At 36.3% G+C, this 13,746-nt stretch overlaps 1 protein-coding gene across 6 annotated transcripts in view; it reads left to right on the top strand.

Moving 5' to 3' along the window:
* HIPK3 (homeodomain interacting protein kinase 3) overlaps window positions 1-12,929 on the top strand; it is a 90,054-nt gene extending 77,125 nt beyond the window's left edge. For 3 of the 6 annotated variants that reach the window (XM_028087728.2, XM_028087730.2, XM_028087729.2), the window contains exons 9-17: window positions 3,725-3,846; window positions 4,108-4,235; window positions 4,326-4,487; window positions 4,645-4,707; window positions 4,999-5,295; window positions 5,591-5,731; window positions 7,472-7,707; window positions 7,999-8,126; window positions 8,984-12,929. In XM_028087728.2, coding sequence (XP_027943529.1) covers window positions 3,725-3,846; window positions 4,108-4,235; window positions 4,326-4,487; window positions 4,645-4,707; window positions 4,999-5,295; window positions 5,591-5,731; window positions 7,472-7,707; window positions 7,999-8,126; window positions 8,984-9,460 — 1,754 coding nt within the window. In that variant the 3' untranslated portion in view covers window positions 9,461-12,929. The remainder of the gene's footprint in view (window positions 1-3,724; window positions 3,847-4,107; window positions 4,236-4,325; window positions 4,488-4,644; window positions 4,708-4,998; window positions 5,296-5,590; window positions 5,732-7,471; window positions 7,708-7,998; window positions 8,127-8,983) is intronic. The other 3 variants (XM_028087731.2, XM_028087733.2, XM_028087732.2) reach the window with 3 other exon arrangements.
* Window positions 12,930-13,746: the final 817 nt, after the last annotated feature.

The raw sequence follows: 13,746 nt of genomic DNA, 5'->3' as shown, positions 1-13,746 counted from the left end.
CCTAAATGACTCTGGGAAGTGTGGTGGTAGTACTGCGTAGTAGTGTTGGTAAAAGCAGTCGGTGCTCGGTCAGGACGCCTGGGATACCATCCTCTTCTCTGCTCTTTGCACTGTTATTCTAGATGAGTCTGGTAACCTGTTTTCAGCCTTAGTCAAAGGAAATGGGCTGAATAGATAAGAGCTTTAAGAGTTCTAGCTCTAGTATTTCTGTATTCTGCACATTATTTGAAATTTTTATTTGATTTAAGGATTTGAGCAACGTTTCTAAAGTTCTCGTATCTCCTACAGTGCCTAATAGTGCACTGAGGTATGTTTGTTGACTTGATTGGCTGGTAATAAGAGATGTGAAAACATGTTCACTCTGCAGCCATTTTTGTTCTGCCAGGGTAGCTTTATTTTCATCTTTTATATATATTGGGTTTTCGTATAAGGTTTCATCGAGAGAAAGATTTGTAGCACTGAAGATAAAAAACAAGAGCTTAGATGATTGATTTTTAAGATGAAATTGTGTGCCAAGGTGGTCTGTAAGTATCTGTGACAGTAACCCATGGCTAGGGGTAATAAAAAAAAAACCCACATCATCATGATGTCAGTGCTTTTAAAGATGCTGTTGTGTTTATTTCTTTGGTTTTCCTCAATTGTTATTATAAAAATTTCAAACCTATAGAAAAGTTCAAAGAATAACATAATGCCTTCTACTCTAGATTCAACAAGTGTTAACATTTTGCCCTATTTGCTCTATCTAGACATACTTACACTGTTTGATAGTAAGTGGTAGACATTTTACTTCTAAATACTTGAGCATGCAAGACTGATGCTTCTTTGTTTTTTAATCAGTTATCATGTAAATTGGTTTTTGACAGATGCGTTTTCACTTAGATGAGTTTTTACTGTGTACTAACGAATAGATTCTTAAGTTCTTTTTTAAGTAGGCTCCACACCCAGTGTGGAGCCCAATGTGGGGCTTGAACTTAACGGCCTTGAGCTCAAGACCTGAGCTGAGACCAAGAGTTGGATACTTAACCAACTGAGCCACCCAGGCGCTCCAGATTCTTTTGTAATAATTTTCCCCTGTGTACCAAAGTCAGCTTGAGGGTCACTCACCTACAGTGTGGGGTATCTCATCAAGATTGAGAATAGCAGCTCTTTTTTTCAGAGTCTACCTTCTGTTTGTAGCAAAAATTTAAGAGACTTGTGAGACACATTTCTGAACACAGTCAAGCATCATTCTTTAAACTTCCAATGAGGCGTCAGAGAAATCTTTTCTCTTTGAATGTGCCTTACAGTTGATAAAAGATTAGTAACCTTTCTATACATATGCCAACAGCTGTATGAGTGGCTCAGGATAGGGGTAACAAAGAAAAGGAAATACCGTCAGACTCATTAACCTTTTAAATGTCAAGAACAATATTTTGGAATTAGAATTAACAGTAAGACAAAGCAGAATACCTGTTAGCTTATGTAACAGGTACATTGTAGCAGAACATGTAGGTTCTATAAATATGTCGGTTCTTTGTTTCTTGTCTTAGTATAGTGATGCTTAGAAATGAAAGCTTTCCCTCTAATCTGCTTTGGTATCTCTGTAGAAAATCCCAATATTGGTCTTCTTACTGCTTTCCCTCATAATGTGCTGCCAATCCATTTTGAAGAAACATTTTAAATGGTTATTGGGCAGCTGTTGGTTAGCAGTTATGGCACCATTATAGTTTGTATTTTTAAATAAATTTTATGTCTGTTCCACTTGACATTTTTTACTTTGGGGCTACAGTGTCTATAGGTTCATCATGCCTTTCATATATTCTCCATGGGTATAGATAATCTACGTACCATAGCCGTAACATTGTCATATTATACATATAACATGTAGATCTAGATATATAGCTACTATAGCCATGACAGTGTACCTTTTTTAGGTTAAGAAACACTTAGCCAGGCTTTTATTTAACAAATTTGAGTATGTATTAAACAAGCATTTAACATTATTTGGCAACCTGAAGGGCTATTCATCCCCTTTGGTTGAAAACTGCTATTTTAGAATCAAGTAGATTTCAACAAAATTCTCCTGTTGTACTAGAACAGTCTTTAAGCTTTTGTGCCCTGCTGTGCAGGTATTAAAGCAAATATAATCAAACAAAGATGAAGTTTTAGCTAACCTAATAACTGTATAGAAAATTGGGATCTTAACCACGTTGAATTTGATAAAAATAAATTAGATCTCATGAGGAAAGAAGATAATAGGAGAATTCTTCTCATTACAAGGCATCAGTTATGAGGAGAATTTAAGGGCAACTTGATTTTTGTTGGAATTTTAGAATTCGCCCTGTCCATTCATTCTTGTCAAAGTGAATTCTTTTTTCTCTGATGAGATTGTCTATTGCTGCCATATATCTACACTGCTTGGGTGTGCTTATATTCCATTTCTTGGAGAATTTGCTGATCAAGACATGCTTTTTGGAAGGGTAAGAAGGTCAGTTAAAAAAAAATAATCCGTAGATCTTTGTTAAACTTAATCCTAGCTTTTTAGGTGGAGCTCGGGGTAGAACACCCTGGTAGTGGGAGAAGAGCCTCTATGAAGATAAACAAACAACCAAATTCACATTCTCTTTAGGATTAACACTTATAATGTATTTATGCAATAAAATTATAAGGTTATTTTTCAGTAGTAAAAGAAAACAATTGTAATATTTTTCTCTTATGACTGATCAGAAACACCTAAGATCACTTTGATGCAAAAACCGATGATACTTAAATAATCTGCCAGCCTATATTGAAAGTCACTGCTACAAGAGACTGGAACTGTGAAGTAGTGAATTTATTCTCATAACCGAGCTTTCTGAGTTTGGGGGATGTCCCTAAAATCTTGTTGAGTCAAAGTTCTCATTTGGGGTGATACTATTTCACTGTCTCAAAGTTTAATATAAGACAGTGTTTGCAAGGTACTTTTGCAGTATATGACACAGAGGTATTAATAGGATTAACATGACTGGCAGTTCTGCTTTCTAATTTTCCTAGTGGGCGAGCAAAGTGGAACATGTTTGTGTTGGAGCTGCAGTAGCTTTCTACTAGGAATACTAGTAGAGTAAGCCGCATTGGTCAAAGCTCAGCTGTATCATCATGAAAGATTATTTTTGCTTTTCCTTTGGAGGTTGGAATGAGTGTGTCATCCCTGAATTTTCTTGAATCATGTTAAGCCATCATGGCCATTGAAGTGTGAAGTTACGATACATTCCCCCCCTTTGGTGGGAAGTGTATCGTTACACAAAAGTGTAAGATCCTTTTAGAGTTTTTAAAGAAGTTTATATGAGAAGATGTACATTACTTGCTAGAAGATCAGGATGTTGGGCTAGATTCACCTTTCCATGTCCTTTATCATAGTGGCAAAACTATTTGAAAAGGAAATAAAGCTAGAATAGCAAACTTTAAAAGGAATGGGAGGTTTCAAGAAAAATAAATGATTCAACTTGGTGGTATGCGTTTTAAAGCAGTAGAAGGAGTAGCTTTATATCAATTTTTGGAATGATGTACCACAAACGTAGATAGAAAGAACCTCACTTTCTTAACAGATTGCTTTGTTAATGTTATGAACATTTTATGTAGGAGATGGTTTTAAAATCCTAATCAGAATTTTAGAAGTTCTTTGAATTTAAAAAGAGTTTTGTAAGTTAACTCAGAGAAATAGTTTGTAAGAACTCTTTTTGTTTTCTTTGATTTTTCTTTTTCATAGGTATTCCTGCAACACATGGTAAACCTACTAGTTATTCAATAAGAGTAGATAATACAGTTCCACTTGTAACTCAGGCCCCAGCTGTACAGCCACTACAGATCCGACCAGGAGTTCTCTCTCAGGTTGGTAATAATTTGTCATTTTTGCATATGTGCTGTCTTCCTTATACTCAAGTAAGGGCACTGATCCACTTGTAATATATCAGCCTGTGCTGTTGAGAAATAGTAAAAATGATCTGGACAGGAATTCGATCTTTTGTAGTCTTTGGCTTTAACTTTTACATAATTGTTAATGATTGTTACTGTAATGTATTTTTGATTTTAAGCTGTAGTAATGCTGAATTACTTGTAACTTAACTGGCTTTTCTTTTGCGTCTGGTGCAGCAGACGTGGTCTGGCAGAACACAGCAGATGCTCGTACCTGCCTGGCAGCAGGTCACACCCATGGCTCCCGCTACTACCGCATTAACTTCGGACGGGGTGGCTGGTTCCCAAAGGCTCGGAGACTGGGGGTAAGTTAAAAACAAAAATACTTGCTTGTGAAGTTTGCAGAATAGATCTTGGTATAGAAGGGATTCAATTTTTCTGAACTTTCTCCCTAGGAAAATGATTTCACACAGTAATCATTATAGCTCAGTGATGCCGCAACCTCTTCTAACCAATCAGATAACTTTATCGGCCCCGCAGCCAATTAGCGTGGGCATTGCGCATGTTGTCTGGCCCCAGCCTGCCACCGCAAAGAAAAATAAACTGTGCCAGAACAGGTTGGTGTCAGTATTTTAACTTTCCTCTGCATTTTGAAAATTAGTGCTTAAAGTAAATTTTGCATGTACACTAAAGGGTCACTCTGTTTTATTCAAAATGACCTCTTTGATAGCTGTGTTGCAAACACTAAGCCAGCTCCCCTTCTCAATTTCTCAGAGGTATTTTGGTAAAACTAATGGAATGGGAGCCAGGAAGAGAGGAAATAAATGCTTTCAGTTGGTAAGATTGTCTTTATTGCCCTTTTGATTTATTATCTACGTATAATCTTAGACAATTTTAGACACTCAGATGCCCCATTTACCAAGAAATGACCATTTTAATGTATGTAACTTCAATCTACACTGATATTTCCAGAGATAATATATTTATAAAACGATCTATATGTTAGTATGTTATATACATGATCTGGAACAAGTGAAGCTTCACATTGTTCATTTGAACAGATGTCTTAGAAAAATGTCATGTACATATTTTGATTATAGAAATGACACGTTATTCCTTTGATTGCAGGAGTAATTCGTTGCAGAATACGAATGTCCCCCATTCTACATTTATTTCTCCAAAGTTAGTAAATGGGAAAGATGTCGAGGAAGTACGTTGTATAGAAACACGGGACAATCATAACTCAGAAGGAGAGGCGAGAGACTGTTGTGAAACATCTGTACGGCAGGAGTCTGACTCATCAGTTTCCGACAAACAGCGGCAAACCATCATCATTGCTGACTCCCCAAGCCCTGCAGTGAGTGTGATTACTATTAGCAGTGACACTGATGAGGAGGAGACAGCGCAGAGACACTCACTCAGAGAGTAAGTGCCAAAACAGTTCCTTGTGTTCATGCCGCAACCTTAAATAGTGATGGCGCCCTCTGGTGTGGTGAAAAACACCTTTCTGGGACTTATCCCTGGTCTGTCAGTGTCCTTTGGAGTAAACATCCTGAATAGTAATTAACATGATTATTATAGCATTTCTCCTGTATTAGTAAGCTTTAGGCTTTTGTTGATGTAGGGCACTCTGAACTGCTTCATATCCTTAATTAAATAATGTAAATTTTGGCTGCTTCTCATTTTTTGACCCGTGGTTTTCTCATCCCTCTTTCACTAGATGTAAAGATAGTCTGGATTGTGAAGCTTGCCAGAGCACTTTGAATATTGATCGGATGTGTTCATTAAGTAGTCCTGACAGTACCCTGAGCACCAGCTCCTCCGGGCAGTCCAGCCCATCCCCTTGCAAGAGACCGAACAGGTAAGGGAATTTCAGTGGTGGCATACCATAAATACTATGTCTGCTAAAAAGCCTGTAATTTCTTTTGTTGTTTACGTTAATAAATGCCTGTCCATTTACCACAGTGGTTTCTCTCTTGAACATAATTTTTAACCAGATCACTTTTTTACAAACTTAGGTTTTAAGTAATACTTTTCTTTTACTTTTTTCTACTGTTGTAGAACACATCTAAATGAAAAATTCAGCTTTTAATAAATGATTTTTAAAGAATCATTTGTTTTTGAAAGGGTAGAAAAAGCCATGTCCTCAAGTTCTCCATAGACTACAATTATTACTTAAATTTGGAATAAGAACATAGAGCAAAATAAACATTTTGGCAAAATAAAAGGAATTTCTACATAATAAAGTCATAACCCACTATCAATAAAGTATCCAATATGGCTTTTTTCTCTCATTGGTGATTGAGTTGCATGGTTTTATCCATATTTCCTTTCCTCCTCTTTTTTTTGGCCAGGGAGTTGCATTGCCACTAAACTAGTGAGCTTCTCCTTGTCAGCATGATACACTAACACATGAAGACATAAGCCATAAAGATCTCTGTGAAATACATTTGATTTCAACTTTCAGAAAATTTTTTTTTTTTTAGTGGAAACAAAATTTGAAAAAATCCTTAAGTCTTAATTTTAGGGTGGCTCAGTTGTTAAGCGTCTACCTTTGGCTGAGGTCATGATCCCAGGGTCCTGGGATCGAGCCCCCGCATTGGGCTCCCTGCTCAGCGGGAAGCCTGCTTCTCCATCTCCCACTCCCGCTGCTTGTGTTCCCTCTCTCGCTGTGTCTCTCCCTGTCAAATAAATAAATAAAATCTTAAAAAAAAAAAAGTCTTAATTTTACACATTTGTTTTCTGTTTTTTCCTTAGTCAGGAAGTATGGTATTGAATACTTTGGAAGATGTAAAGAAGTTTTAACACATCTTTTTGTGAATTGCTTATAATATGGTTTGGCAGTTGGCATATATATATATATATAAAAATATATTCATAATATATATATTCATCTCTGTAAATATGTCTATATAAAAATATTACATATAAATACAAATAAATATAACTAAAAGTATATATATATATATATATATATATATAAGATGCTTCAAATTGTTAAGTATGAAATGAATGATTAAAATAGACCATCACTGCTCTCGGAGAGAGGGGAGAAATTGTCATGGCCTCGGGGGCCCAGGAAGAGAAGGGAAATAATGGGACTTTGGCTAGGCCTTTGGAGAGCTGGGGAAGACCTTTCAGATAACTGTTTAGTTAAAAGGACCCCAATTACCACTAAAGATATGAATCCTAACATTAGAATTTAATTTGAATATTCAGGTCACATGACTATATGTTTTTACATTTCATTTAAATTATCCAGAATAGTGCATCTTTTGTAGTGTCTTGATGAGATTTTTCTGGAGTTTGTAAAGTGGAATTTTATGAACCGCTACTAAGAATCAATCGGGAAGGGAAAGGAGAGAAAATAAAGTTCCAAAATGATGTACCTAAACAGGATAGAATTAAGGTTAACAGTCTGAATAGAGAATTAATGTGAGAGTCTAGAATGTCTATGAAAAAAATATTACTGGACAAGGAAGAAGTTGTAATTAGATATGAAATAACTGAGTAAGATTCTTATTAATTTAGTGGAGCCGGGATAGTACTTAACTTTAGATGTAATGTTGAAAAACATATTCATAAAAATGCTTTCTTATAGTATGTCAGATGAAGAACAGGAAAGTGGTTGTGATACTGTGGATGGCTCTCCAACGTCAGACTCTTCGGGACACGACAGTCCCTTTGCAGAGAGCAGCTTTGTGGAGGATGCTCATCAAAACACAGAACTGGTGAGCTCGGCCAACACGGAAACCAAACCAGCTGTTTGTACTGTTGTGGTGCCACCAATGGGACTAGAGAATGGATTAAATGCCGACGAGCATATGGCAAACACAGGTAAACTGAGTCCGCCCTATTTCCCTGACTAGCCCTTCAAAAAGTCTTAATTGGGGAACCTTAGAGAACAACATTGCCAGAAGTCATCTCTGAATTTCCAACTTGATCCTGCCTAATCTGTCATAGAAGGGAAATCTTTCCTAATATCATTTGGTGCTGGAAACCATGAGATATCTTCTTATTTAATTTTAAGGTTGTCAAATCAGTACTGTGTAAAATATCTAAAGACCTTTCTAATTTTTATATGAGAAGGGAAAAGCATCAACTGTCTTCTGTTTTGTTCGTTGCCAGATTCTATATGCCAGCCATTAATAAAAGGCCGATCTGCTCCTGGGAGATTAAACCAGCCTTCCACGGTGGGTAATCGTCAGCAGAAACTGACATCAGCATTCCAGCAGCAGCATTTGAATTTCAGTCAGGTATGGTTTGTGAAGTTCTAAGAGTTTTTGGGATTCAAAATCAGCAATGTTTCATTTGGAGGAAAAAAGATTCTGACACTGTATACAGTCTTGAAAAATGTATCCCTTTTCATTATCTCACGTGACTAAGGAGAAATCGGCCTCATAATAGGATAATGAAGCAGATTATCCTAGAACCTGAATTCTTCAGAAACATTAGGCTTTTAGATTCTCTTAAATGATTTTTTAGTATGTCTGTTGTCTCAGACCCATCCACTCAGATTGCACACTAATGGATTGATGGCTGCCTTTGTTGTGTCAGTTGTGGTAATAGTCCTACCTTACGGAGTACTTTCCATCTGGTCAGTACTGTGCTCAGCAGTTGTGTTTCACTCTGGGAAAGAAAAGGTAACGGGTACTGGCGTCAGACCTGTGTTCAAATCCTGGCTTTGCCAAGTACTATGTATATTACTTCAGCCAGGTCTCTTCAACAAATCTGGACCACAGTTAATGGGAATGATAGCTATGTTGTAGGGTTGTTGTGGAATTAAATAATGTCACATATGTACAGTGTTAGCTTTCTGTAAAATAAGTGCTCCCCAGATGGTTGTGATTAGTAGTGACGGGAGGGGCTGGTGGTCCCAGCAGCAGTGGTAGTGGCAGTGTTAATATTATCAAATACATGGTAATAAATGTTAACATGTTTAATACTAGTATGTATAAAATTGATATTTCACTCTTCTCTGTGCTGAGTAGAAGTAGAGATCTGAGAGATCCTCTGGATGATCAGTCACAGAGTGTATTGTAATTTCCCTTTCTTCCTTTCTTTTTAACTTATAAAATATGTATTCAGTCTTTTTTCATTTGTTTTTGGATAGATTCAGCACTTTGGATCTGGGCATCAAGAGTGGAATGGAAACTTCGGACATCGAAGACAGCAAGCTTATATCCCTACTAGTGTTACTAGTAATCCATTCACTCTTTCTCATGGAAGTCCCAATCACACAGCCATGCATGCCCATCTGGCTGGAAATGCGCATCTTGGAGGACAGCCTACTCTACTTCCATACCCATCATCAGCTCCCCTCAGTAGTGCTGCACCAGTGGCCCACCTCTTAGCCTCTCCATGTACCTCAAGACCTATGTTACAGCATCCAACTTACAATATCTCGCATCCCAGTGGCATAGTTCACCAAGTCCCAGTGGGCATAAATCCCCGTCTGTTACCATCCCCAACCATTCATCAGACTCCGTACAAACCAATCTTCCCACCACATTCTTACATTGCAGCATCACCTGCATATACTGGATTTCCATTGAGTCCAACAAAACTCAGCCAGTATCCATATATGTGAACACTCAAAAAGAGTATATTGAGGAAGCTCAATGATATAAACATTTGATTAAAAATAAAAACATGGTATTTAATAAATATTAGCCATGGCACAAGAAAATTATTTTTGAATCATGTAGACTTGGGTGCAATTTAAACAACTTTGAGCTTTAAAAAAAAAAAACTCACTTTTACTGTGTTTTGCACATTTGGTATAACTTGTCTTTGGTCATGTTATCTTCTTATGTAGTAACTCTAGACAGGTGACTTATGGGAGCAGAAGTCCAGTTTTGCTCCTGCTATTTTTTATAAAATTGCCTTCTAACTAGTGCAAGACACATCCACATTTGGGAAGCCATTCTGTGTACAGACTTAGAGCAACAGATGCACATATGTCAGAATTACAGCATACAAGTGAATTGTATTATCTGTGTCTTAGTGTATAAATGTTGGGTCCCTTACCTAAGAAATTGAGCTATTGTTCTTTACATTTGCATGTGTCTTTGCATGGGCAAAATGTTGCCTAGACTTTGCTCTTAAATGTTGTTCTAATAATCTCAGCTGCATTGTAAACCGTTCCCACACATAGTGCCTTAAATATTTGAGGTTGTTAATGTTATTACCTATATATAAATGTTGAGGACTGCAGCACTTAAAATTCAGATCTACTCTTTAGTTTTCTTTTGATAGAGTAATGTTCATTTTTGGTTTTGTGTGGTATGATTTCAGGTTGTAGCTGTTTTTTCCTTACTAAGAGGGCAGCATGTTTGCTATAGCTGAATTCTGCTGTCTGATTTTTCAGAATGATCTAGCTTCAAGAAAAGCAAGCAGTTAGTAGTGCTTAAGAAAAATTGATTCAGTATCTAATGGATAGTTGATATCTGTCACAACACAGCATTTTATATACTGTTAAGTGAAACTGCAATACAATCTAAGTTTATTTTGGGAGTGTTTGCTGTATAATTGGATTTAATAAAATGTTTAGAGGTGCAGTAGGCATGACTTTGAGTAGGTAATGAAAGAAAATGCAAAATGCTCATTGATTCATGATGTGGTTTCATCTTAGCTTGGGCAAACCATGCAGTATTTAATAAATAGTAGCAGAATATTTACTATTGAAGCTTGAAAAGATGTGAGTTCTTTGTGTGCAATTGTTCATTTATGCATGTGAGAGGGTTTTTTCTTTTTTTTAAGTATTTTTACATTGTAGTACTTGTTTTGCTTGTTGGTGGTGTTTGCTTATTTAATACATTCCGTCAGGGACAGAAATTACATGCTTTTTCTTTCCTAGGAAGTGTGTCTTGGGTTTTTCCCTTCTTATTTTCTTTTTCTTTTTTTTTCTTTTTTGGTGGTTGGTGGTTATGTTTAAATGAAGTTGCTTTTACAGCACCAAAGACTTAATCATCCATTTCCTATATAAAAGGTAGCTACTTTTTTGCATAGACCTCAAGTATATTGTAGTGTAGAGGTGGAATTTAAGGAAAGGTATTAAACAGGCTGTGTTTTAGCTTATGGGCAAGTAATAAATTGTATCATTTATCTTGAATGTATCATAGATAAGCTGCTATATAACGATTGCCACTTCAGATAGCTGTGAAATTAGGTGATTAACTAGTTGTTATTTAGCCTTCTAATTTCTGTATAAGTCTAATTACATGAAATAGAAGTTGGGGTTTTGATTTTTTACTTTGCTTTTCTGTTTGGAGTGTCATTGTAACTACTGTATTGTAAATGATGGAAAATAATTGCATATGTTATTTTGGGGTGTGTTATTTGCATCAGTATTTTATCTCTATTAATGTTTGTGCTCATCACTGCATATAAAAAACTTGGATGTATCAATGTAACTTAATTTTTTATTTTCATACTGGCATTGTAGACACTTGAGAAAGCTGTATCTTGCAGGCTTGACTTAACTTTTTTTCCTTAAAAATCTGGAATATAATCTTACAGCATTTACTGGAATAAACAGTACAAAGCATTTGAGTGTAAAACTCTGCAAATGTTTTGGATTTACAGCATTTCTTTGATAAATGAATTGCATACCACTAGTACGGCTCTAATACAGCGTTGACAATAAGCTAATAATGGATAAACTTTTCTTTACTCCATTAACACAAGCAGTGTTTTATTTAATAATCATCAATGAAATAAATGTGCCTGAAATTGATTTTAAAAATTACAGTATTAGATCATAAAATAAAAAAACCAGCAGTACATTTTTAGTCACACTGAAAATGAAGGACTTAATTTTCCCCACAAGTTTCAGTGTTTTTAGTAATCAATTCTATGCATTTTATATAAATAGAAATATATATACATATATATATTACACAGAAAAAAGGAGTAGCCTAAGATTAATTTAAAAGATTATTTACAGATGGCAAATTTATGGAGTCACTATTTAAGTAAACTTGCTGCCCTCCACAGCTTATTAATTTTTATTTATATGGTCCGGCAGATCACTGGTATCTGCTCGCTTCTTGGAAAAGAATCAGTGCTGGCAGCGGATGTTTCAGAAACACCAAGTGCAAAGGATTGATTTCTGTTTGTACAACAGGTACAAAACTGGCGCAGTTTTATATTCGTTCAGGGCCAGATTTACTACCCTGAAATGTCGTATTTTCTGTATTTCAGTTCCAGGACTCAGATGGTCTTGTTAAATGGACAGTAAATGTTTTCGTAATAGTCAAGTTTGATAAAGGCGTACCCTAGTTGAGTACACTGCTCTTAACCGATTCTAATCATGGGCTTTTTAATGTGTTTAAAAAATTAAAAATGTCAAAATCCTGCTAACTTTTAAATTCAACATATCGACAAAAGAATTTGGATTTATACCTTCTTTAAAACCATTTTACCAGTTTTCTTTGGTTTTACTGCTTTCTTAAATAAAACACTGCATGACTTCCAAGTTGCATATTTGCATACTATTTTAATTTGCAAATTATTATTTTTTTTTTACCGAATACCCTGATACTTACTTTTCTTTTCCTTCAGGGTGTTTAAATATGTTACTGTAGTAGGAAAGCCTTTTCACTTTTTCAATTCTCTACTACTAATTTTAATCTTGGTTTGTGTTAAGTAAAAGTTAAATCATACACTGCAAGGTGTAGGAAGATTTGTTTTAATGAACCCAATGATAATAGATTTGATTACTAAGTTTGAACTGTTAACTGTTTAACAATTTTAGACTTGTGGCTTTCTTTCTTTGGTTTGTTTTTGCTTTTCTATGCTACACTAGTTTGCCATGTAGCAATTGCACTGTGCAATATTACAATAAGGACTGGGAAAATTTTTATGGATGTAATGTCTATTACGGTTTGCGCTAGTATTTCTCTCTAGTTCTCAGTGATTTAAATGTGACCAAGCCTTCTGTACTTTGTCACAAAAAGCGGGTTTTCCAGGTGACTATTTTGGTGAGTGTCAAAATAAGAATTTATGGTGTATTACTGTCGATTCACTTTGAATTAAAATATATATATTGCAGCAAACAGCTTGTTGCCTTTTTTTCCACCCTAGGACTGCTTACAGGGGAGGGAAGGAAAAGGGTAGTAACACTTAGTACCTAACTTATATCAGTCATCTCATTTAATTCTCAAAACCACCTGTGAGATAGGTATTATTATCTTCACCATTATGTAAATGAAGAAATAGGTTCAAAGTATTTACATAAGTTGTCCGGAGTCCCACTGCTGAGTGGTGAATCTCATCTATGAATGAGGCTGTCTAATCATAACTAATCTACTTCCCACCAGTCCTTTTTTGTTTTGTTTTGTTTTTTTAAAGATTGAGGGAGAGTGTGTGCAGGAGTAGGGGGAGGGGCAGAGGGAGAGAGAGAGAACGTCCAGAGGACTCCCTGCTGAGTGTCATGACCAGGAGATCATGACCTGAACCAAAATCAAGAGTCAGACGCTTAACTGACTGAGCCACCCAGGCACCCCTGCACCAGTTCTTTTTAAACTGAGGCCTGGGGCAGTGTGCCAGAAGTCCTGCATCCACAAGATACCCACAGCCTGTTTCCCCTAAATACTGTTTCCTTGAATATTTTTTGAGGTAAATATTTCTGTTTAATATGCTTGAATGAAGAGTAGGGAATTCACACATATTTTTAAGATGTAAAACATGAGACTTCAAGGGGATGCCTGGATGGCACAGTCGGTTGAGCATCCGACTCTTGATTTCAGCTCAGGTCATGATCTCAGGGTCGTGAGATCGAGCCCTGCGTTGGGTTCTGTGCTGGGCGTGGAACCTGCTTAAGATTCTCTCTCTCCCTCTGCCCTTCCCCACCCCCATGCTCACTCACGCTCC

This window comes from Eumetopias jubatus, unplaced genomic scaffold (assembly GCF_037043125.1).
Source record: "Eumetopias jubatus isolate StellerSeaLion01/CBP00866 unplaced genomic scaffold, mEumJub1_p1.0 scaffold_13, whole genome shotgun sequence".
Lineage (NCBI taxonomy): Eukaryota > Metazoa > Chordata > Mammalia > Carnivora > Otariidae > Eumetopias > Eumetopias jubatus.
This window is presented reverse-complemented; position numbering and strand designations above follow the sequence as displayed.